The sequence below is a fragment of the Hypanus sabinus genome, chromosome 2 (genome assembly GCF_030144855.1).
Source record: "Hypanus sabinus isolate sHypSab1 chromosome 2, sHypSab1.hap1, whole genome shotgun sequence".
NCBI classification, from domain to species: domain Eukaryota; kingdom Metazoa; phylum Chordata; class Chondrichthyes; order Myliobatiformes; family Dasyatidae; genus Hypanus; species Hypanus sabinus.
In genome coordinates, this window is record NC_082707.1 from 180,792,817 (window position 1) to 180,816,728 (window position 23,912).

Sequence of the window (23,912 nt, forward strand, 5' to 3'; positions counted from 1 at the left end):
TATGCAAATATCAATGCATCAACCTCTCCCCTCCGCCCACCCATTTCAGCAAAAAAAGAGAAAATAAATATAATTTATGAAAAACAAAAATAAATGAAGTCTGACAACCAAGCTGTAAAATGACAAATTCTGCAAAAAATTGATGTAATACAGTAGATAGAGGTAGGATAGATAAAATTCTGAGAACATGAGTTGTTAAGATCTCTTGAATGTGACTCACACACAAACTGCTGGAGGAACTCTGCAGGTCTGTAGGAGTTAAAAGTGAGTCCATAGGTTGTGGGATCAGTTCAGAGTTAAGGTGAGCAAAGTTATTCATGGCCATTTGGGGACCTGATGATTGAAGGGCAATTAATGCTCATGAACCTTATGTGTGACTTCCTGGCCAATGGCAGCAATGAGAAGAGAACATGGCCTGGATGGTGAGGGTCTTTGACAGATACTGCTTTCTTGTGGCAGTGCTCTTTGTAACTGTGCTTAAAGTTGGGGAGGGCCTTGCCTGTGATAGACTGGGCTGTATCCACCAGTTTCTCAAACACAAGAAAATCTGCAGATGCTGGAAATCCAAAACAACACACAAAATGATGAGAGGCCAAAACATCAGCTGTTCATTCTTTTCCACAGATGCTGCCTCATTTGCTAAGTTCCTTCAGCATTTCCACCAGTTTCTGACAAAGGGACTCGGCTCGAAACATCGACAGTGCTTATTGATGCTGCCTGGCCTGCTGTGTTCCACCAGCATTTTGTGTGTGTTGTTTGAATTTCCAGCATCTGCAGATTTCCTCATGTTTCCACCAGTTTCTAGGCATTTCCTCTCCACCATTTCCCCAACTTTAATACCTCCTTTGACATTGCAGCTATATTAGTGAATGGTATTTTTTATATATCAGGGATCATCTTTATTCACCATATACATTTAAATGTATGAGGAATTTGTGTGTTGATCAGGGTGTAACATTCACTAAAGTTAGTGGTTAAATAACAAACATGGAATAAAATGTGCCTAAATACATAAATATTAATTATAAAAGTGGTTTAAAGTGTCTGCAGTGCATTGCAATGCTGAATCAGATTAACTGCCTGGGGAAGAAATTTGAGATGATGTGAAATTTTTGTCTTGGCAACCCTATAGTACCAAACTCTAATCCTGACATAAGGTTATAGTTCTACCGCATGCTGGAGCTCCACCATGAGATTTCAGCTGATAATGCAGAATGGTGTCATATTTCAGATGAAAGAAACAGAAGACACATCTGACCTCTTAATTAGTCCTTATTCATTAAGATTAATTTAACATTGGAGCGAAGGAGGATGAGAAGTGACTAGATGTAGGTGTACAGAGACCTTTACTAAGGGCAGAAATGACTAATGCAAGGAGCATAATTTAAGGAGGAATGTAAGAGGGAGGGGTGTCGTTTACAGTGCAATACGTAAAAATTGCTACAAGTTACAATAAATGGTGTAAATGAGAAATGGGTCCGTGGATCTGATAAAGCTCGAGCGATCGGTACCTGACTCCTATTGGGTACTCTTCCAATGGGTGGGACTATAGGTGGGAATCTTTGCACCCATTGGATACTATCTCTGTGGGTAGAACGCCAGTTGAGGAGCTTGACTCCCATTGGTTACCTTCGGCGCTGCCGTTTGTACTTGTTGCAGTGTGGAACGGTTGCCGGGAGACTATCAACAGGGTGTTCGCATTCCTGATGATGGATGGTTATCTCAGTTTGGAGCAGGTGAGATCCCCGGAAGAGAGGGGGAAGAAACCCGGGGAGGATGGGGTTTCCGGGTCTCTCCCCTCTCAGCGGCGTCTGGTAACCGTCTCCCTCTGGGAACACCGACCGACTCCAGACCCTTATCCATGATCGCAGTCCTAAAATCAACACTAATCCGTAAACACTCATTCAACCCTAACTCTAAAACGAACCCGAACCATTCACACGATATAGCCTTAATATCAACCCCAAGTAATCCTTAACCACTAGCCTACAGTAATCATAAATGTAATTACTAATTATAAAGTTTCGCCCAAAGGCAACCCTCAACCCCTCAACTTTTATTGTTTGTAGAATTAGAATCGGTTTTATTATCATTTTACATATGTCATCAAATTTGCTGTTTTGTGGCAGCCATACAGCACAATATATGCATTAATATAAATTAGAATAGAAATATTAAAAGTAAATGAGTAGTGCAAAAAGTGAGCAAAGTAGTGAGATGGTTATTATGGACTGTCCAGAAATCTGATGGTGGAGGGGAAGAAGCTTTTGCTTGCCTGCCTTCCAGGCAGATCATTCCATGCTTAAGTACTGTTTATTGAGTTAATAAAAACAAAAGACAATAACAGTGCAGAATAAAGAGCTAGAGTTACAGGGAAAGTACAGTGCACGCAGACAATAAGGTGTAAGAGTAATTCGAACATTGACCAGTGACTAATCTGCATTTGCGATTATCAAGAGCAAATTAAGGGGCATCGTTTGGGTGGACAGACTCAAGAGTGATGATTCGGAAGCTTGAGCTCTTCAAGGCTTCAGTTAGAGAAAGCAAAAGAGAAGAAAAGCTTGCATTTTCTCCCTTCCCTTCTCTATATCTCTGCAGTTAGGACAGTAGAGATGCCAGGCAGGACAATAGAGCTTCTTGTAGAGCTTCTTTTGCTGGATGTGGGAAGGCAGGGAAACCTCACAATGTCCCTGACGACTACAACTGTGAGAAGGGCATCCAGCTGCAGCGGCTAAAATCTGCGGTAAGGAGCTGGAGCCAGAACTGGATGAACTCTGGATCATTCAAAAGGCTGAGGGAGTGTAGGTATGACACATAGAGAGGTAGTTACACCCAAGGTGCAGGATACAGGAGACTGGGTGAATGTCAGGAAAGGGAAAGGGGTTAAAGAGCCAGTGCAGAGTACTCTTTTGCCCTTCCCCCTCAACAACAGGTCAACAGGTGTATCACTTTGCTACTGTTGGCGGGGGGGGGGGGGGGGGGGGGGGGTTGAGCTAACAGGAAATGACAGTGGTCAGGTCTCTGGCACTACCTCTGTGACTTAGAAGGGAAAGAGGCACACTATGCTGATAGGATATTTGTTAATTAGGGGAATGGACAGGAGGTTTTGTGGATGAGAACAAGATGTCTCTTCCTGGGTGCCAGGGTCTGGGATATCTTGGATCGAGTCTTCAGCATTCTTAAGTGGGAGGGTGAACAGCCAGAGGCCATGGTCCAATGACATGGGTAAGATGAGTGACGAGTTTCTGCAGAGGGAATTAGGTGCTAAGATAAAGGGCAGGGCCTCCAGGGTTGTGATCTCAGGATTGCTACCTGTACCACATGCAAGTAAGGCCAGAACTAGGAAGGTTATACATTTTAATACGTGACAAAGGAGTTGGTGTAGGAGGGAGGGCATAAGATTTATGGATCATTGGGCTCTCTTCCAGGGAAGGGACAGTTTACCCCTGAACTGGAGGGGGACTAGGATCCTAGCGGGAGGGTTTGTTAATGCTGCACGGTGGGGTTTAAACTAGAGTTGCAGGGGATGGGAACCAGAGTGTCAGAACAGTTAGTGGAAAGGTTGTGGAGGCAGATGTTGGCAAGACCTCAGACAGAGTTAGGAATCAAAAGGTTGAACATGGTGTGCATAGTGTCCTGATCTGTGTTTATTTCAATGTGAGAAGTATCATAGGAAAGGTGGATAATAGTGCTGAAGATGAGGCAACTGGTTTACAAACAGAGGCAATGTGTAGTGAGGAGAGGCTTTGATAGGGCAACACCGCAGTCAACAGGATGAAATGCAATGTAAAAGGTGAACAAAGTTGAAAAGGGTGAATACAGGACTGAAGGAGTTATATCTGAATGTGCACAGTATACGGAATAAGGTAGATGAACTTGTAGCGCAGGTACAGATTGGCAGGTATGATGTTATAGGCATCACTGAATCATGGTTGAAAGAAGATTATAGCTTGGAGCTTAATGTCCAAGGATACACATTGTATCATAAAGACAGGCAGGAAGGCAAAGGGGTGGCATTTCTGAATTGGTGAAAAAAAATGAAATCAAATCATTAGAAAGAGGTGACATAGGGCCAGAAGGTGCTGTATCATTGTGGATAGAGCTAAGGGACTGCAAGGGTTAAAAAGACCTTGATGGGAGTTGTATACAGATCCCCAAACAGTAGTAAGAATGTGGTGTACAAATTACAATGGAAGACAGAAAATGCATGCCAAAAGAGCAATGTTACAATCGTCATGGGGGACTTCAGTATTAAGGTAGATTGGGAAAATCAGGTTGGTGCTGGATTCCAAGAGGGGACATTACAAGAGTACCTGTGAGATGCTTTAGAGCATCTTGTGGTTGAGCCTCCTAGGGGATCAGCAATTCTGGATTGGGTGTTGTGCAGTGAACCAGAATTGATTAGGGAACTCAAAGTAAAAGAACCCTTGGGGAAAGTAATCATAACATGATTGAATTCAGCTAGAAATTTGAAAAGAAGCTAAAGTCAGATGTATCGGTATTACAGATACTGTGGAGTAAAGGGAAAAACAGAGAAGTTGGCCAGAATTGATTGGAAAAGAGCACCGGCAGAGATGGTGACTGAACAGCAATTGCTGGAATTTCTGGAAACAATTTGGAAGGCACAGGATATATACATTCCAAATAGGAAGAAGTACTCTAAAGGCTAGATGACACAACCATGGCTAACAAAAGAAGTCAAGGCCAACATAAAAGCCAAAGAGAAGGCATTTATGAGGGTGATTGATAAATCATGGCCTAAGGTTGAAAGAGTCAATTTTAGAAAATCTAGCACAGTTATTTTTCAACATAGTCCCCTCCTACATTTACACACTTAGTCCAGCACTCATGGAGCATACGGATCTTGGACCTCCAGAAAGTGTCCACAGCAGGGGTGATTGATAAGTTCATGGCCTAAGGTAGAAGGAGATGAGTTATACAGTTCTTGTTACATGCACGTGCAGTTCAACTCGTTGAGTAATTATGCAGAAAGTTTGATAACTCAGTAGGGGTGATTGATAGTTCGTGGCCTAAGGTAGAAGGAGATGAGTTATTAACTTCAAACTTTCTGCATAATCACTCAAAGGGTTGTTGCAGCACCAAGGAGATGGTTTAAGGTAGATTTAAGGACATTTATTCACATCATGATGGAATTCCTTGCCACAGGAAACTGGGCAGGCCATCATTCCCTTGAGCGGAAGATACAAAATCTTGAAAATATGCATTAGCAGGTTCAAGGACAGCTTCTATCCTGCTGTTGTATATCCTGCAGGTTACTTTGGTGTAAGTGAAAGCATGGGAATGGAATTACAGCACAAAGGAAATGGGAGAACCATTCACATCATGATGGAAGGGCAGAAGAGACTCAATGGGCTAAATGGCCTAATTCTGCCCCTGTGTTTTAAATTATCTGTCTGTCAGAATGAGTTAGGGGGTATCTTTGAATGTTCTATGATTGAATAAGCCATTCATTAATGAATCTCACACTCTGATATATCGTGGATTTATTTCTGCAATTCCTTTGCTCTTGCAGCTGTTTGCAGCTCTTCCTGCCCAGTGGGTCTGGAAGGAGGACACAAACAGGCTCGAGCTAGTCAGGTACGTGAGTTAACCCTTTCAGATTCACGTTCATTTATCATGCGTACATTAAAACGTACAGTGAAGTGTGTCATTGTGTTTACAACTAACACTCAAGTGTCACCACACATTCAGGTGCCAACATAGAATGTTCGATAGAAGACTGTAGAACACACGATACAGGCACTTCGGCCCACAATGTTTTTCCAAACTTTTAACCTATTTCAAGATCAACCCAAACCCTCCATTTTTCTATTATTCTTGTGCATATTTAAGAGTCTCTTAAATGCCCCTAATGTATCCGTATTAACATAGAACATAGCAACGAAACAGAACACAAGAAGCAACAAAATAACAACTGCAAAACAAGCCTCTTTCCTCCCTCCCACACACATCAACACATTGGACGGACCTCCAATCCCCAGTCTCCAGACTTCAGACCTGGGGCATCAACCTCCAGACTTCCAATCAACCTTTGGGCTTCACTCTTCGGTATCGACCCTGGACTAGTGGATAATGGGTCCCCAAGTTCCAGACTTCTCATCACTAGACCTCCACCTCTCAGCCAATGTTCTGGGGAACATTGAGCAGAACTGAAACAGGCCCACAGAATTTGTATATATACGCACTTGTAGGTTGTGCCCTGAAATATTGTACAAGGAATTTTGGAGAATGATCCTAGGAATAAAAGAGTTAACATATGACATACAAAATGTTGAAGGAACTCAAGAGGTCAGGTGGCATCTATGGAAAGGAGTAAACAGTCAACGTTTCAGGCCAAAACCTTTCATCATGACTGGAAAGGAAGAGGGAGAAGAAGTCAGATTAAGAAGGTATGGGGGAGAGGGAGGAGTACAAGATGATGGGTGATAGGTGAGACCAGGCGAGGGGGGTTGGTGGGTTGAGGATGGGTGATGAAGTAAGAAGCTGGGAGGTGATAGGTGGGAGCAGTAAAGAGCTGAAGAAGGAATCTCACAGGAGAGGGGAATGGAACATGGGGAAAAAGGGAGGGAGGAGGGAACCAGAAGAAGGTATTATCAAGTGAGGAGAAGAGAAGGAGTGAGAGGGAGCCATAATGGGGAACTGAAAAAGAGAGAAGGGGGCAACAGAGACATTACCTGAAGTTAGAGAAATTGATGTCATCTTCATGTTGGGTTGGAGGCTACGCAGATGGAGTGTAAAGTGCTGCTCCATTAATCTGACAGTGGAAAAGAGGAAGCCATAGACTGATATATCACAATGGGAATGAACTCTTGGCCTCACAATCTACCTTGTTATGATCTTGCACTTGATGATTTACCTGAAATGGTCATTTTTGGTAGCTGTTACGCCTTAATCTACATGGTTATTGTTTTAACTTTTTCTACCTCAATGCACTCAATAATTGCCCCACTTGACCCTATTGTCTTGCCTTCTCCCTAAAACCTTTGTCTCCTTTACTAATCAATAACCTTTTAACTTCCACTTTTAAATATACCCAGTAACTTGGCCTTCACAGCCATCTGTGGCAATGAATTCCACAGATTCACCACCCTGTGGCTAAAGAAATTCCTCCTTATCTCTGTTCTAATGTCTTTGTATTCTGAGGCAGAGCCTGTGTTTCTTGGCTTTCCCACTATTGGAAATATCCTCTCCAGATCTTGTACCTTATTGTTTCCCTTCACTGCACTTTCTCCGTAACTGTTAGACTTTACTCTGCACTCTATTATTGTTTTACTTTGTTCTACCTTAATGCACTGTGTAATGATCTGAGCTGTATCGAGTGTGTGATGCAAGCTTTTCACTGTACCTTGGTACATGTGACAGTAATAATAAACCAAGCCAATAGATGCTTTGAGGTAATCTTGTTAGGAGGATGTCAAAGCATTAGAAGCAGTTTAGAGAGATTTTATGCCTCATAGGGACAATGCGGTGGCCAAGCTGATTCCTCACAGTTCCAGCTTCAACCCAAACCTCGGGAGCTGTTTGCACATTCTCCCTGTGACTGTGTGGGTTTCCTAATATAAAATTCCCCCAGTGTCTAGGTGGGTGGTAAAATATGATGGGTGTTAATGGACAGGTGGGGAGAATAAAATGTGTTCATGTAAAAGGAGTAGGACTCGGAGAGCTGAAGAATCTGTATCTCTCCATGTCACTCTGTAATAAATATACATTGTCAAAGTTCATTTGTGGACAGGTGCAATGAAAATCTTACTGACAGCAGCATCACAAGCACAGAGCATCCGATAAGGAACATTCACCAGAAAAACCTAAACATAAATTATATGGAATTTTAGAAGGAATACAATTAGAATTTTAAAAACACAGTCCATTTGAGTTCAATGTGGTCAAGGTGGTCATAGCATTGCTAAGATGTAGTGATTAGGGTTGTGCTGATTGGTTCAATAGACAGATGGTTGAACCGAATGGTTGTTCTGAACCTGGTGCTGTGGGACTTCAGGCTTCTGTACCTCCTGCCCAAGGGCAGCAGTGAAAAGCTGGCATGGCCTGGATGGTGGGATTCTTTGATGATGGATCTTTAAAGTTCAAGGTAAGTTTATTATCAAAGTACATATGCTTCACCATATACAACCCCGAGATTCATTTTCTTGCTAACAATCGCAGTAAGTTCAAGGAACACAATAGAATCAGAGAAAGACCACATCCAACAGGAAGGGCAAACAACCAACGTTTAAAAGACATAAACTGTACAAAAAGTCACACAAAAGAAAAAAAACAACAATACACGTGGAGAACATGAGATGAAGACTCCTTGAAAGTAAGTCAATAGGTTGTAGGAACAGTTCAGGAAAGAGGCAAGTGAAGTTGAGTGAAGTTATCCCCACTGGTTCAAGAGCCTAACTGTTCAAGAGGTAATAACTGTTCCTGAACCTGGTGGTGTGGGTCCTGAGGCTTCTGTATCTTCTTCCTGATGGCAGCAGTGAGAAGGGAGCATTGCTTATGTGGTACTTCTTGAGCAGTGCGTCCTGTAGAGACTGCCAATGGTGGAGAAGGATGTACTGGGCTGAATCCAGTACTCTCTGCTGCTTCTGACATGCCAGTGAATTTCTGTATTATTGTACAGCTTTATGAAATTTGGGGAGATTTGTCAGGGTGATAACACTATACACATCACACCATAACAGTTGGAACTCCAGTCTCAAGGCATCTCCCAACTCCCCCCTTTCACTCTAACACTCTTAACACCTGTGATTTTCCCTTTCAGCTTGCATTCAACAGCAGAAAGCAAAGGAAAGAAGTCACTTGCCAGAGTTCGAGCCATCCTGGACCCGGTGAACGAAGCTCTGGAGAAGTGAGTGAGATCGAGGGAATTGCAGAGCAAAGCCTCGCGGAATTCTGCTGATCCACTCTCCATCTGTGTCTGCCCACTGTCCTGCCAGTACCAACCACTCCAATTTAAAGCTAAAGATTACCTTTATTTCTCACATGTACATTGAAACATATAGTGAAATTTATTGCTTGCCTCAAAGGCCAACACAGTCAAAGAGTGTGCTGGGACAGCCCACAAGTGTCGCTACGCTTCTGGCGCTAAAATAAAGTGTCTACAATTCACTCGTCCTTAGTGTCCCTTATGTCAGTAAAATGTGTGAGGAAACCAGAGTATGTGGAGGAAACCCACAGAGTCACAAGGAGAATGTATGAAGACCTTACAGACAATGGTGGGAATTGAACCCAAATCGCTGATGCTGTAATAGCATTATAATAGAATTGGAATCAGATTTAAAATCACTGGCATATGTCGTGAAATTGTTAACTTTATGGCTGAGGTACAATGAAATATATGATAAATAAATATTGAGATAAAAAACTGAGTTACATTTGTCGCTCTGCTACCATGCCACCCTGAGTTAACATCAGGCTTAGCTCTGACCATCGGACAAAAATCTGGAGTGACTCAGTGGGTCGGGCAGCGTCTGTGGAGGGACAGGAACAGTCGATGTTTTGTGTTGAGATCCTTCATCTGGACTGCATTATTGAGGAGGAAAGCCTCTTTAAAGACGGTGTACGTCACAATGGAACGAAGAAGTGGAGGCACAAGATCCCAGAACCTGTGGAAACACATTGCTGGTCAGGCAGCAAAAAGGGTTTAGGACAGAAACATCAACTCCCCATTTCCCTCCATAGACGCTGCCTGACTTGCTGAGTTCCTCCACCATTTTGTGAGAGTTGCTTCGCATTTCCAGCGTCCGCAGCATCTCTTGTGCCTGCAGTCAGCTCTAAACACACTTAATCAAAAGTGCGATCCCATAACACTCTGACAGAAGAAAGTTCTTCCTACCTCTCAGTCCCCATCCATGGAACTCTGCCTGCCAGCCTTGAGATTTCTCCATCTCCACCCCTCTCCCACCCCCACCTGGGTCCTTCTGCCCATCTCCCCACTGCCTCACCTAGTTCCTGTCATCGCACATTGGAACAAAGACCATCAGGAGATGTCAGCTCAAGGCAGACTCTGCAGTGTTGGAGGACACAGCCCTTGGATGAAGCTACAGAGAGTTGTTTCTCCTGTCGGTGAATGTGAGAGTGAGGAGCAACTGACCTGGACAGAACCTTACTCCATCTGCAACAACAGACAGGATTTCCTGGTGGCCACCCATTTCAATTTTTCTTCCCATTCCCATTCCAACATGTCGGTCCATGGCCTTCTCTAATCCCATGATGAAGCCACTGTGGTTGGAAGAGCAGCATTTCATATTCTATCTGAGTAGTCTCCAAGCTAACAGCATGATCATTCATTTCTCCACCTTCTTGTAATTTCTCCCCCTCCAACTTCTCTCTGTTTTCATTCACCGTTCTTGCTCTCCTCTCACTCCTTCTCATAAACTGTCCATCAGCTCCCTCTGGTTTCTCTCCTCCTTCACTTTCTCCGATGGCCCACTCTTCTCTCCATTTAGATTCCTTCTTCTGCAGCCCTTCAGCTCTTCTATCTATCACCTCCCAGCTTCTCACTTCATATCCCTTTCTCCCACTCACCCATCTTCCCCTCACCTGGTCTCACTTATCACCTGCCAGCTTGTATTCCTCCCACCCCTTCTTGTTCCTGCATTCTGCCCCCTTCCTTTCCAGTCCTGATGAATGTTCTTGGCCTGAAATTGTTTATTCCTCCCCTTAAACACTGCCTGATCTGCAGAGTTCCCCTAGCATTTTGTGTAAGTTGCTCAAGGTTTACAGCATCTGCAGGATATCTTGTGTTTGTGATATACAGACTTGTGCTTTGTTTCACATACAGATCGAAGTATGGTATTTCCAGACGCAGTTTCTCCATGATGACCAAAACAGGAGGTGTCGGACAGAACCTGGCAAAGCTGTCAGAATCCCATAAACTGGAGCTTCGGCAGAACCAATTTGTGACTCTTGAAGATGTTAAAAGTGAGTCATTGAGACAAAGAGCACTACAGTACAGAAACAGGCCCTTCAGCCCACCTTATCCATGCTGAACAACCCTGTAACGGAAGGATAATTTTGCTACTTTTAGAAAATGCAGTAGAGTAGCAGACCCTTCGATCCCCAATGTCTCTCCTGATCACTGTGTGAAATTAAACTAAACCTGTTTACAATCCATTCCCTGCTTGTTCATCTGTATACTTCAAAGTCTTTTGAATGCCTCTATTGCATCTGCCTCCACCATTACCCCTGGATTCCCTTCCAGCCACCCACCACTTGCTGTTTTTTTAAAAACTTTCTCATAACTTATCTCCTTTAAAATTTACCCCTCACATGAAAAGCAGCATCTGTGGTAGGAAATGGGCAGTTAATATTTCAGGTTGACTCACTTCATATGGACTGGAGAGAGGCTGCACAGGCTGGGATTGTTTTTATCTGGAGCGAAGGAGGCTGAGGGGTGAATTTATCCAGCTTTATAAAATCATGAAGTGTGTAGATAAGCTGACACTCTTTTCCCCCAACGTATGGGAGTCTAAAACTAGAGGGTATAGGCTTGAAGTGAGAGGGGGTTAGATTTAAAAAGTCCTGAGGGGAAACTTTTCCATGCAGAGGATTCTGGGTGCGTGGAACGAGCAGCCAGAGGAAGTAGTTGAGGCAGGTAGATTTACAACATTTTAAAGACTCTTACGTAGATAGGAAAGGTTTAGAGCAGGAGTTCCCAACCCTTTTTATGCAATGGACCCCTACCATTAACCGTGGACCACAGGTTAGAAACCTTTGATTTAGAGGGATATGGCCAAACGCAGGCAAATGGGACTAGCTTGGGTAGGCACCTTGGTTGGCATGGATGAGTTGGGTCATAGGGCCTGTTTCTCATGCTCTGAGACTCCATAAGATAACCTTGTTTAGAGCTTACTCCCATGATTGCCCAGTTTCACTCTTTCAGAGACATTCCTATCCCACTCTTCCTGCAGATTCACATACTTCTGCTCAGCAGGTTGGTCCATGGCGCCCTCTACAGCCTCGATGAGGTGAAACTCAGGTTTGAGGAGCAACACCTCATAAAACCTGATGGCATGAACATCAATTTCTATAACTTCTTGTAATTTCTCCCACTCCCCCTTCTCACTTTTTCTATTACCTGTTCTGGTTTCCCTGCTATCCCTTGCTTTCTCCTCAGCTGCCTATCACCTCCTTCTATACCCCTGCTCCTTCCCTTTCTCCCATGGTCCATTGTCCTCTCCTATCAGATGCTTCTTTCTTTGGCCCTGTATCTCTTTCACCTATCACTTTCCAGATTCTTACTTCAATTCCGCCCCCCCATCTGGTTTCACCTATCACCTGTCAGCTTGTACTCTGCCTCCTGCATCTCCTTCTCATTCTGGCTTCTGACCCTTTCCTTTCCAGTCCTGATGAAGGTCTCAGCCTCCATTGATGCTGCCTGGCCTGCTGAGTTCCTCCGGCATTTTGTAGGTGTTGCTCTGCAGGATCTCTTCTGTTTAAGCTTGTGGATGGGATGGGGATGAGAGCCAAACGGGGACTAGCTTAGGTGGGCATCTTGGGTGCTGGTTGGGCTGAAGGCCCTATTTCTGTGCTCTCCGCCTCTGTGACTTTACGCTTCTTTTCTCTCCTTTCCGGTCCGGATGATGGTTCTGCGATCTGAAGTGTCGACCCTGTTCCCTTTCCCACACTGCGTGCAGTCTGTGCTGCGAGTGGTTCTGACTTCTTCTATTTGAAATTCAGCATGCGTGTTCTGCTGTGGTGACGCATTGCTCTTCTTCCTCTGACAGACGCCGCTTTCATCTTGCTGGGCGAAAATGGTTTGCCAGAGGCACGGAAACGTTTTCGGCCGATGTTAAGGTCAGAGTTCCCCTCGTGCCTGCTTGCCTCTGCCTTGCTGCTGTTCTGTCTTCTTCCCCAGAGCTGAGCTTGTGGCCAGAGCCATAGAGCAAAATAGCATGGATGCTGGCCCTTCAGCCCAAATAGTCCATGTTGCCCATGATATCCACTCCGTGTCCCAAGTTCCTGTGTTTGTCCAACATCCCTTTAAGCTCCACCCCTCTAAGTGTTTCTCTAGTGATATCCCTTATTGTAATTGCTTCAACCATGTCCTCTGGCTGCTCATACCATATTTGGGATTGGATTTATAAGCATTTGGAAAACCATGGCCTTATTAGGGAGAACCAGCATGACTTTGTGTGGGCAAAATGTGTCTCACTAACATGATTGAGATTTTTTGACGAGGTGATGAGGGTGATTGATGAAGGTAGTGCTGTGGATGTTGTCTACGTGGATTTTAGTAGGGCATTTAACTAGGTCTCTGATTGTATGCTCATCCAGAAGATCTTGCTGGGTCTGGAGGACCTGAGTTATGTGGAAAGACTGAATAGGTTAAGACTTTATTCCTTGGAATGGATAAGATTCAGAGGAGATTTGATAGAGGAATACAATATTATGAGGGGTACAGACAGGGTAAATGCAAACGGGTTTTTTCCACTGAGGTTAGGTGGGACTACAACAAGAGGTCACGGGTTATGGAGAAGGGTGTGTTATGAATGTACCACAGCTCTGAGGGGCCGAAGGGTGCGGGGTAGCCCCCTCCTTTGTGAGAATCGCAAGATCACTATTGAGTCAGTCCAGGAGACCCAGGAAATGAGAGAAAGACATGCAGAATTCACAAAGATTGGAATGTGTCCTGGCCTCCGAGAAGTGGACCCATTGATACCGGCTATTGTCTCTTGGAGCCGGACTTGTGTATTGCATCCTGTACGATGCATCGAAGCCCCAGGCAATGAACCGAGGGGGAGGTTGGTGGAGAGATTGACCTCAACCTGATTGACATCTGAGACCCTGTGAGTCAGGATAAAAGAGGGTCTGTGGGAACAGCCCCTCCAGACGCACCAGAAGAAACGCTAGCGATCCCGTAATAGCGGAAACTGGTGGGGAGGCCACGTGCGTTCGGTTCCATTTGCCCCGGTATCGGTGTGCCTTGACCACGGAAGAACGGTTTTTAGCTAACAACGGGGAAATCAACTCCCAACGACTCTCGAAGGATTGACATCATAAAAGGACTGGACAAGTTTTAACCCGTCTTTCTCTCAAACCAAAACGCTGCAGCTTGAACGAACTAACAGTGACATTTATATTTCCATCAGACAATACATTATCCCCTAGACAACGATAGAGCTTATTTCTTATTGATTATTATTATACCCGCGCTTTTAGATTTAGTATTGACGACGTATATTATCTGTATGTTTGCATTGATATTATTTTGTGTATTTTTATCAATAAATACTGTTAAAAATAGTACCAGCAGACTTCAACGGATCTCTCTATCTTTGCTGGTAAGTGACCCAGTTACGGGGTACATAACAGGTGAAAACTTTGAGGAACATAGGAAGAAACTTCACTCAGAGGGTTGTGAGAATGTGGAATGAGCTGCCTATGCATGTGGTGCATGTGAACTTGATTTCAATGTTAAGAGACATTTGGTTGGGTACATGGATGGTAAGGGTGTGGAGGGCTATGGTCCTGGTGCAGGTTGATGGAAGTCAGCAACTTAAATGGCTCAGCACTGACTAGATGGGCCAAAGGACCTGTTTGTGTGCTGTACTTTTCTATGACCCTATAAAAATGCATGGTGAATTGGCTGTTTGGATTCAGAACTGGCTTACCCATAGGAGACAGTGTATAGTGGTTGAAGGAACTTATTCTATCTGGAGGTCTGTGATTAGTGGTGTTCTGCAGGGATCGGTACTTGGACCTCTGCTGTTTGTGATGTATATAAATGACCTGGATGAAAATGTAGATGTGTGGGTTAGTAAGTTTGCAGTTGATACAAAAATTGGTGGAATTGTGGATAGTGTAGAAAACTGGCAAAGAATACAACGCAATATAGATCTGTTGCAGATATAGACAGAGAAATGGCAGATCGAGTTTAACCCGGACAAATGTGAAGTGTTGCAGTTTGGTAGGTCAAATATAAAGAGACAGTACACCGTTAAGGCCAAGCCCTTTAACAGTGTTGATGAGCAGAGGGTTCTCGGGGTCCGAGTTCATAGTTCATAGGTTTTTAGGGTGGTTAAGAAGGCATATGGCATGCTTGCCTTTGTTAGTCGAGGCACAGAGTTCAAAAGTCAGGAATTAATGTTTCAGCTTTATAAAGTCCTAGTTAGGCTGCATCTGGAGTATTGCTCACAGATCAGGCCAACCCATTTTAGGAAGAATGTTAAGGCTTTGGGGAAGGTGCAGAAGAGGTTTACAGGATGCTGCCTGGATTAGACAGCACACGTTATAATGAGAGGTTGGACAAACTTGGGTTGTTTTCACTGTAACAGCAGAGGCTGAAGTGAGAGCTGATAGAGATGTATAAGATTATGAGAGGCATAGACAGCGTAGACAGACAGCATCTTTTTCTCAGGGTTGAGATGTCTAATGCCAAATAGGTGATGGGGGTAAATTCAAAGGAGATGTGAGGGGCAAATTTTCTTTTACACCGAGAGTGGTGGATGCCTGAAATGTATTACCTGGTGTGGTGATAGAGGCAGATACATGAGGGAATTTAAAAGATGTTTAAATAAGCACATGAATGTGAGGGAAACGGAAGGATATGGACATCGTGCAGGCAGAGTGGATTAATTTAGTTGGCCATTTGATAACTAATTTAATTAGTTTGGCACAACATCATGGGATGAAGAGCCTGTTACTGTGCCGGTAATTTTCTATGTTCTGTCTTATTCTCAACAACCTCTGCATGAAAAAATTGTCTTTCCCCCACGCCAGTCTCTTTTAAATCTTCCTTGTAACTATACCCTCCTGTTAAAGATTAAAGATCTTAAAGGTTAGGTTTATTTGTCACGTGTACGTTGAAACATACATTGAAATGTTTTGTTTGTGTCAATGCCCAACACAGTCTGACAACAGCCTCTAAACACTGTCGTGCTTCTGGCACCAACGCACTGTAGCATGCCCACTTCTCACTGACCAGAGCACCCAGAGGAAACCCACACAACACGCGGAGCATGTACAAACTCCTTACAGACAGTGGTAGCAATTGAACCCAGCTCACTGAAGTTATAATATTGTTACCTCCCCTGGGAGAATCTACAGCTCATATAGAGGCCATTCAACCAGCCCCTCCATGCTTTACCCTAGCAAAGCAGTCCAGCCACTCCCATTCCTCCCCGTTTCCTTGTGTTGGGGAAATGCTGAGTGGGCAAGTGATCGATAAGTTCCGGATCCTGAGGGAGCGGCTTTGTAATTTCTAACATTTTTAAATGTTTGTTTCCAATGTCATTCTATTCTGTGTCAAATGTGTTCCTTTCACTTTTGCAGGACCCAGCAGTTAAATGAATTCCTCATGGCCTTACTCAATTACTTCTCTGTGTACCTGGGTGCCCTTGGACTGAACTCCAAGTCCAAAGAATTGTTGATGTGAGTGCTGTCTCTCAGAACGTGTTGGCCATCAGAGGCCCAATGACAGTTGAGTTCAGATAGAGGCACGCAAATTTATAAAGGGATTTTTCAGAATCAGAACCAGGTTTACTGTCACTGACATATGTCCTGAACTTTGTTGTTTTGTGTCAACAGTACAGAGCAATACATAAAAGATTACAATAAGAAATATATGCTTATAAAAAGTAAGTAGTCCAGAAAGAGAGGTATTATTCATAGGCTGATGGTCCATTCAGAAACCTGGCAGTGAAGGGGAAGGAGATGTTCATAAAACTCTGTACAGACAGTGGTGAGAATTGAACTCGGGTCGCTGGCGCTGTAATGCTAACTGCTACGCTATGGTGCCAGCCCGTTACTGGGAGAGTAGGATTGCTCAGTGGGCTGGCAGAGACAAGATGGGCCAAAACAGCCTCTTGGTAAAGTTGATTTGCTTTGCTAACCATGTTGTGGTTTGGCTTCCTTGCAGGAATGCTGGTAGTCCCGAGAGAGCGGAGGCGGGCTGGACCAAGGCGAGAAAGGAGCTGGCACAGAGGCACATGGCAAGGACGTACTCCGCTCTGCTGCTGGGCTTGGACTCGGTCGAACTGCACCACATGGCTTGTGGGAAGTGAGTGCGTTTCTCTGAAGGTCACTGGTTCTTTCCAGTAAGGCCAGGGCTGGTACTTTCAGCAACAAGTCATAAAGTCATGGAGTGCTACAGAACAGAAGCAGCCCCTTCGGCCCATCTAGTCTGTGCCAAACCATTATTCTGCCTAGTCCCATCAACCCAAAACCCAGACCATACCCCTTCCACCCATGTACCTATCCAAACTTCTTTTAAATGTTGAAATTGAAATCTGCATCCACCATTTCTTCTGGCAGCTCATTCCACACTCTCATCCACCCTCTGAGTGAAGAAATTCCCCCTCAAGTTCCTTATAAATATTTCACCTTTCACCCAACCTCAGTGGAAAAAGCCTGCTTGCATTACCCATCATAATTTTGTATTCCTCTAGAAAATCTTCCCTCATTCTCCTAAACTTCAGGGAATCAAGTCCTAACCTATTCAGCCTTTCCCTATAACTCAGGTTCTCAAGGGGACAGAATATAACAGGACTTCACAGCACAAGGGGCCTGACCTGACACACCGTTTGGAACATAGAACATTACAGCCCACGATGTTGTGCTGACCTTTTAACCTACCCCAAGATAAATCTAACCCACACGGCCCTCCATCTTTCTTTCATCCATGTGTCTATCTAATAGGTTCTTAAATGTCCCTGATATATCTGCCTCTACCGCCACCCCAGTAGCTCATTCCACGCACCCACCACTCAGTGTGTAAAAGTACTTACTCCTGACATTCCCCTCATGCTGTCCTCCAATTACCTTACAATTATGACCCACTGTATTAGCCATTTTCGGCTTGAGACTGTAAGGTAAATTGGTCATGTCTTTGACATACCGAGGTAGTGATTAGGGTTGTGTTGATTGGGTCAAGAACCAAATAGTTGAAGGGAAGTAGCTGTTCCTGAACCTAGTGGTGGGGGTCTTCAGGCTTCTGTACCTCCTGCCCAATGGTAGCTGCATGAAGATGGCGTGACCCAGATGGCGGGGATCTTTGCCTTCTTGAGGAAGTGTTTTCTGTAGATACCACCGATGGTGGGCAGAGATGTGTCTGTGATATAGCGGGAGAGCCCGCTACTCCCTGCAGCTGCCTACGTTCCTGTGCATTCTGATAGACAAGTCTGTGCTCATTTTGACAGAAGTGAAGTAACTGGTTTGTTGTGTTCACAGGGCAATGGGGTCAGCTACACACAAGGACAGGCAGCTGTATGAGGTGAGTGCCACTGACATAGTTAACGAGCCAAGGTCCATCAGTGGAAATAACAATTTGACAAACTACAGCCAACGTGGTATTGGGTGACCCTTCATCGGGACTGAAAGATAGAGGAGCTGATAGCCAGTATAACGAAGTGAGGGTAAAGATTAGCTTTATTTATCATATGGACAGTACATCGAAAGATACAGTGAAATGTGTCATTTGTGTCTACGACCGCACAGTCTGATGCTGTGCTGAGGGCACGTGTACTACGCAATCATAGTATGCCCACAACTTACTAAGCTAGCTCAAACCGCATGTCTTTGGAATGTGGGAGGAAACCAGAGCACTCAGAGGAAACCGACAAGGTCATGGGGAGAACGTACTGACTCCTTACAGACAGCAGTGGGAATTGAACCATTGTAAAGCTTTACACTAACTGCTAAACTACTGGGCCATCCAAGGGCTGGGGCAAGCAGTAAGTGGGGCAGAAGAGACTGCAGTTGCAGGAATAATAGGCAGATAAGGGAGGAGGGAGAATGGGAATAGTGTCAGAAGCTGGGAGGTGATAAGTGCAAGGGCTGCAGGTGATAGAATCTGATAGGAAAGGAAAGCGGAGCGTGGAGTCACAAGAAATGTTACCAAAGTTGGGAATCCGGTTAAAACACACACAAAATGCTGGAGGAACTCAGTGGCTCAGGAAGCATCTGTGGAGGGAAATGAACAGTCAACGTTTTGGACCGAGACTCTTCATGTGTATTGGAAAGGAATGAGGGGTGATAGCCAGAATAAAAATGATGAAGGGTATAGATAGAGTGAATGGATGCAGGCTTTTCCCCCTCAGATTGGGTGAGATTGAACTAGTAGTCATGGGTGAAAGGTGAAATATTTAACAGAAATCTGAAGGGAAACTTCTTCACTCACAGACTGGTATGAGTGTGGAATGAGCTGCCAACAGAAGAGGTGGATTCAGGTTCAATTGTAACATTTAAGAGAAGTTTGGGAGGGGTATGGTCTGAGTGTGGGTTGATGGGACAAGACAGAATAACAGTTTGGCATGGACTAGATGGACCAAAGAGTCCCCTCCTGTGCCATAGTGACTCTAAAAGGTAGAGGGAGGGGCAGTAGCACTGGCAGGTGACGCAGGGGGTGGGGGGGAAGGTGGGTAGTGGTGAGTGAGAACAATACGAGAAGCTGGGAGGTGACAGGTGGAAGAGGCAAAAGGATGAAGAAGATGGAATCTCACATGAGAGGATAGTGGACCATAGAATAAAGGGAAGGAGGTGGGGAACCACATGGAGAAAGAGTGTAAATGATTGGAAAGTTGTAGGGGTGTGGGAGGGGAATGAGAGGGGACAAAGGGATAAGGGAAAACAAAGATGGGTAGGGGAAGAACAGAGGGGAGTGGCGATCTTAAGTTAGAGAAATTGATATTGATCTCCTACCAGACCAAGGCTGGTGTGACTGCTCAACCTAAGTTCCTTCCATTTTTCCATGTTTATATCCGTCACTGTGATTCCTGTTGCTCACCTCCCTTGTGTGTTTGATCAGTCCCCCTTAAATGCATCTATACTCTTTCCCTCAACCACTCCCTGTGGAAGTAGCCAACACTCTCACCATTCATTAGAAAGAAGAGTTCCCTATGGCAACTTATATTGACATCTCAGCCTTGTGGAAAAAGTCTGATTATCTACTCAATCTCTGCCTCTCATCATTTTATAAACTAATACCAGGTTTCTGCTCGGCCTCCACCTCTCCGGAGAAAACAACATTCTTTTGTCCAACCAACACACACAAACCCTTCGTCTCAGCCCGAAACGTCGACAGTGCTTCTCCCTATAGATGTTGCCTGGCCTGCTGCGTTCCACCAGCATTTTGTGTGTGTTGCTTGAACTTCCAGCATCTGCAGATTTCCTCGTGTATACTTTTGTCCAACTTTTCCTTGTAACACAAGCCCTCTAATCTGGACAGTATCCTGGTGTACCTCTTCTGCACCCTCTCCAAAATCTCCAAGTCCTTTCCGTGATGGGGCAACCACAGCTGCATACAACACTCCCGTGTGGCCAAACAAAACTGCTATACAGCTGCAATGTGACTTCCAGACTTTTATTCAGAGCCCAGACCAATGAAGAACAGTGTGCCATATGCCTTCTTTACCACCCTATCCACATGTGATGCCACCTTCAGGGACCTATGAACTTGAACTCCAAGAACCCTCTGCACGTCAGTGCCTTCATTCCAGAATGTACATCTTCGACTGACGTAAAGCTCCCCTCTCTGTGTGCTGGATGTTGCACCATTCACCCGGATTAGTGGTCCTGAAATGATCATGCCTGTGAGATCACTCATGTAAGTACTGTGTTGTTGAACCCTTCCTGCCACGGTGACACTGAGCTGCCCCACCTCTTGTGATTTCAGTGTCTCTATGCCTACAGCATCTATGTGACCTGGGTGACGTTTGGAAGGAAAAACATGGATCTGATCAGGGATGAGATCGGGCAACTCCTTCGCTCTGACATCTTCAATCCTGCACCGAAGGTGAAAGATGAGGAGATGCAGAAAGAACACAGGTATCACTGGGGCAGGTTAACAACAAAGGCGTTTTCCATTTCAAAGCAAATATTTCCCTTTTCCCAAAAGCTGGAATAAAAACGGGAATACTCAACTGGTTTTAAAAGAAAAGATTAGTTTTATTTTGTCACGTGTACATCGAAACAGACAATGAAATGCGTCATTTGCATCAATGACCAACAGAGTCCGTGGATGTACTGGGAAACATGCAAGTGTCACTATACTTCTGGTGCCAACATAGCATACCCACAACTTACTAACCATAACCTGAGGAAACCCATGTGGTCCCGGGAAGAACACACAAACTCCTGAAGGACAGCGGCAGGAACTGAACCCTGACCCTGTAGCTGGCTCTGTAATGTTTTGCATTAAAGCCATGTTACCGTACGTAGCGGCGTAGGTTCCTTCATCTCCTTTGCAATAATAACATTTAAAATAAACTGGATAGGTATATGGACAGATAGAGGGATATAACCAAAGTTAGGCAAATGGGACTAGCTTGGAGAGTACACTGGCTGGCATGGACAGGTTGGGCTGCATCACTGTATGACTCTTTCCCCCTGTTCTGAAGCTGGTGACTCCCACTGAGTACAGGTATACTACTTCTCTGCTTAAGTTCCCTCCGCACTGTCCCATCACACACTCCCAGGATGGAGCACAGAGTGACGCTCCCTCCGCACTCCCGGGATGGAGCACAGAGTGACGCTCCCTCCACACTCCCAGGATGGAGCACAGAGTGACGTTCCCTCCACACTCCCGGGATGGAGCACAGAGTGACGCTCCCTCCGCACTCCTGGGACGGAGCACAGAGTGACGCTCCCTCTGCACTCCCGGGATGGAGCACAGAGTGACGCTCCCTCCGCACTCCTGGGATGGAGCACAGAGTGACGCTCCCTCCACACTCCTGGGATGGAGCACAGAGTGACGCTCCCTCTGCACTCCCGGGATGGAGCACAGAGTGACGCTCCCTCCGCACTGTCCCATCACACCCTCCTCAGGTTAGATACTTTTGTGAGGTTCCCTCTGCATCATCCCATCGGACCCTCCTGGGGTCTGACACAGAGTGAAGCTCTCTTCAGAGTGTTCCAGGATCTTGCTGCTTCCCCACCAAGGCTGATTGAATATTCCCATAGGCTTCTCCTGTATTGCCTTATGTTAGTCGGTGTGGTGTGGGAGCAGATTGTGTTGGGTGGGAAGGGAATCTCCGATGACAGGAACCCTCGGGTATGCACGTGTGTGGTGTGTGAGTGTGTGTGTGTGTGTGTGTGTGTGTGTGTGTGTGTGTGTGTCCCTCTGCCAATGCTGGTGACCTCACCCCACCCACCCCTCTCTGTCACACAGGGGGTTTCCGTCGAAGCGCCCACCCATCAGCTCCATCGTCACTCAACGCTCGCCAGTGCTGAGAACCCTGCTGCAGAGCCCCAGGGAGAAATCCGACTACCTCTTCAGGCAACACCCAGTGAATCCAGGCTCCAGGAATACCCAAGAGAATGAGAGGGCCAGTGTCATGGACATGGACCCCAGCCCACCCCACCCGTAAGTCAGAGGAGCATTCCGTCCAACTAACCTCCCATCATCAGTGAACCTATCCTGCCCAGACTGGAACTGTCCGATACTAATGCTCCTTATGACATAGGAGCAGAGGTAGGCCTTTCGGCCCATCGAGTCCGCTCTGCCACTTGATCACTTATTTATTATCCTGCTTTTCCCCTGAAACCTTTGACACTCTTACTAATCAAGAGCCTATCAACCTTTATATACACCCGATGACTTGGCCACCACAGCTGTCTATGGCAAAAAATTCTACAGGTTCACCGTCTCTGGCCAAAGAAATTCCTCCTCATCTCTGTTTTAAAGGGATGTCCTTGCATTCTGAGTCTGTGCCCTCTGGTCCTCAATTCTCCCTCTATTAGAAACATCCTCTCCACAGCCACTCTATCTAGGCCTTTCTATACCTGGAGAACTTTCCCCATCCGACAGAGCAGAACTGATTCCACCTTCTGGAAGTTTCTGTTGAATCTTTTCCCTGCCCTTTCACCACTGTACATTACTGTTCATCCCAATGTGTGTCCCTTACTGAGAGATGGCTCTCTTCTGGAGGAATGTCTCTCCTATCCAATGGTGCTCTCCCTCACTGGGAGCTGCTCTTTCCATTCCCCAGGATGCTCTCTCACTGGGGAACAGCTCTCTCACCACTGCCAGACTGTTGACCCTCATTGGGGGCTATGGGCCCTCCACATCTCAGTGTGCTGTCACTGGCAGAATGTGTGTCCCCCCACCTCCCCAGGGAGCTGTGTGTGGGTGCCTCCCCATTCCAGGGTGCAGAGGCTATGAGTCCCTTTCCACCTCAGGTTGCTGGCTCTCACAGGGGTATAGGTCCCTCCCCAGGTGGCTGAATCTCTGCCCCTTCCATGTTGAGACCTCACTGCCTCCAGGAGGGGAGGTAGAGGTGAGGAGGAGGAAGTCTTCCTCTGGTAACTCTGGTTCTGGTCACTTGTAGGCTGGGCATCATTGGGGAACCCCTCAGCAAGTTCCTGCCAGACACACTGGTTCCAATTGAATCTCACCTAGAGGAAGAGAAGGAGGATGAGGAGGAAGAGGAAGACCTGCCACAGAAGACCCTGCACTCCCTCAATGGGCTGGGGGACCTCTCTTCGGGACCAGAGAGCTTTCAGAGTCACGCCATGGTCATATCCAGGGCCACCACTGCTGCCGAGTCTGACCACAACCTCGTACACTAACCCAGAGAGAGAAAGCCTCTCCAACCTCACCTATCATCTCTACCTCAAGCCCTTTGAATCCGTTCAAAATAAAACTCTCAATTGTCAGATTGTGATGTGTTTAGAATTCCTGCTCACCCTGGCATAGATAGGGTTAATGCAAGCAGGCCTTTTCCACTGAGGTTGGGTGGGACTACAACCAGAGGTCAGGGGTTAAGGGGGAAAGGTGAAATATTTAAAAGGAACCCAAGGGGAAACTTCTTCACTCGGGGTGGTGCAAGTGTGGAACGAGCTGCCAGCAGAAGTGGTGGATGCAGGTTTGATTGTAACATTCAAGAGAAGTTTGGATGGGTATATGGATGGGAGAGGTATGGAAGGCTATAGTCATGGTGCAGGTCAATGGG

At 45.6% G+C, this 23,912-nt stretch overlaps 1 protein-coding gene across 2 annotated transcripts; it reads left to right on the forward strand.

Moving 5' to 3' along the window:
- Positions 1-1,294: 1,294 nt before the first annotated feature.
- LOC132388407 (protein phosphatase 1 regulatory subunit 36) lies at positions 1,295-23,627 on the forward strand. Of its 2 annotated transcripts, XM_059960758.1 has the most exons (11): positions 1,297-1,736; positions 5,534-5,598; positions 8,783-8,869; positions 10,805-10,944; positions 12,750-12,819; positions 16,297-16,395; positions 16,883-17,023; positions 18,193-18,235; positions 20,636-20,787; positions 22,130-22,324; positions 23,289-23,626. In XM_059960758.1, the coding sequence occupies exons 1-11, from the start codon at positions 1,707-1,709 to the stop codon at positions 23,527-23,529; spliced, it is 1,263 nt and encodes a 420-aa protein (XP_059816741.1). In that variant the 5' UTR covers positions 1,297-1,706; the 3' UTR covers positions 23,530-23,626. The 2 variants fall into 2 exon arrangements, with proteins under 2 accessions (XP_059816748.1, XP_059816741.1); XM_059960765.1 differs by lacking the exon at positions 5,534-5,598 and having other exon boundaries at positions 1,295-1,736; positions 23,289-23,627.
- Positions 23,628-23,912: the final 285 nt, after the last annotated feature.

What these genes read in the sequence shown, in the direction of transcription:
- LOC132388407 (XM_059960758.1), top strand. Translation starts at nt 1,707, where the DNA reads ATGATGGATGGTTATCTCAGTTTGGAGCAG. An exon ending in GACTCTTGAAGATGTTAAAA is followed by an intron (nt 10,945 to 12,749) that starts GTGAGTCATTGA and finishes TTCCTCTGACAG; the next exon opens with ACGCCGCTTTCATCTTGCTG. An exon ending in CGTTTTCGGCCGATGTTAAG is followed by an intron (nt 12,820 to 16,296) that starts GTCAGAGTTCCC and finishes TCACTTTTGCAG; the next exon opens with GACCCAGCAGTTAAATGAAT.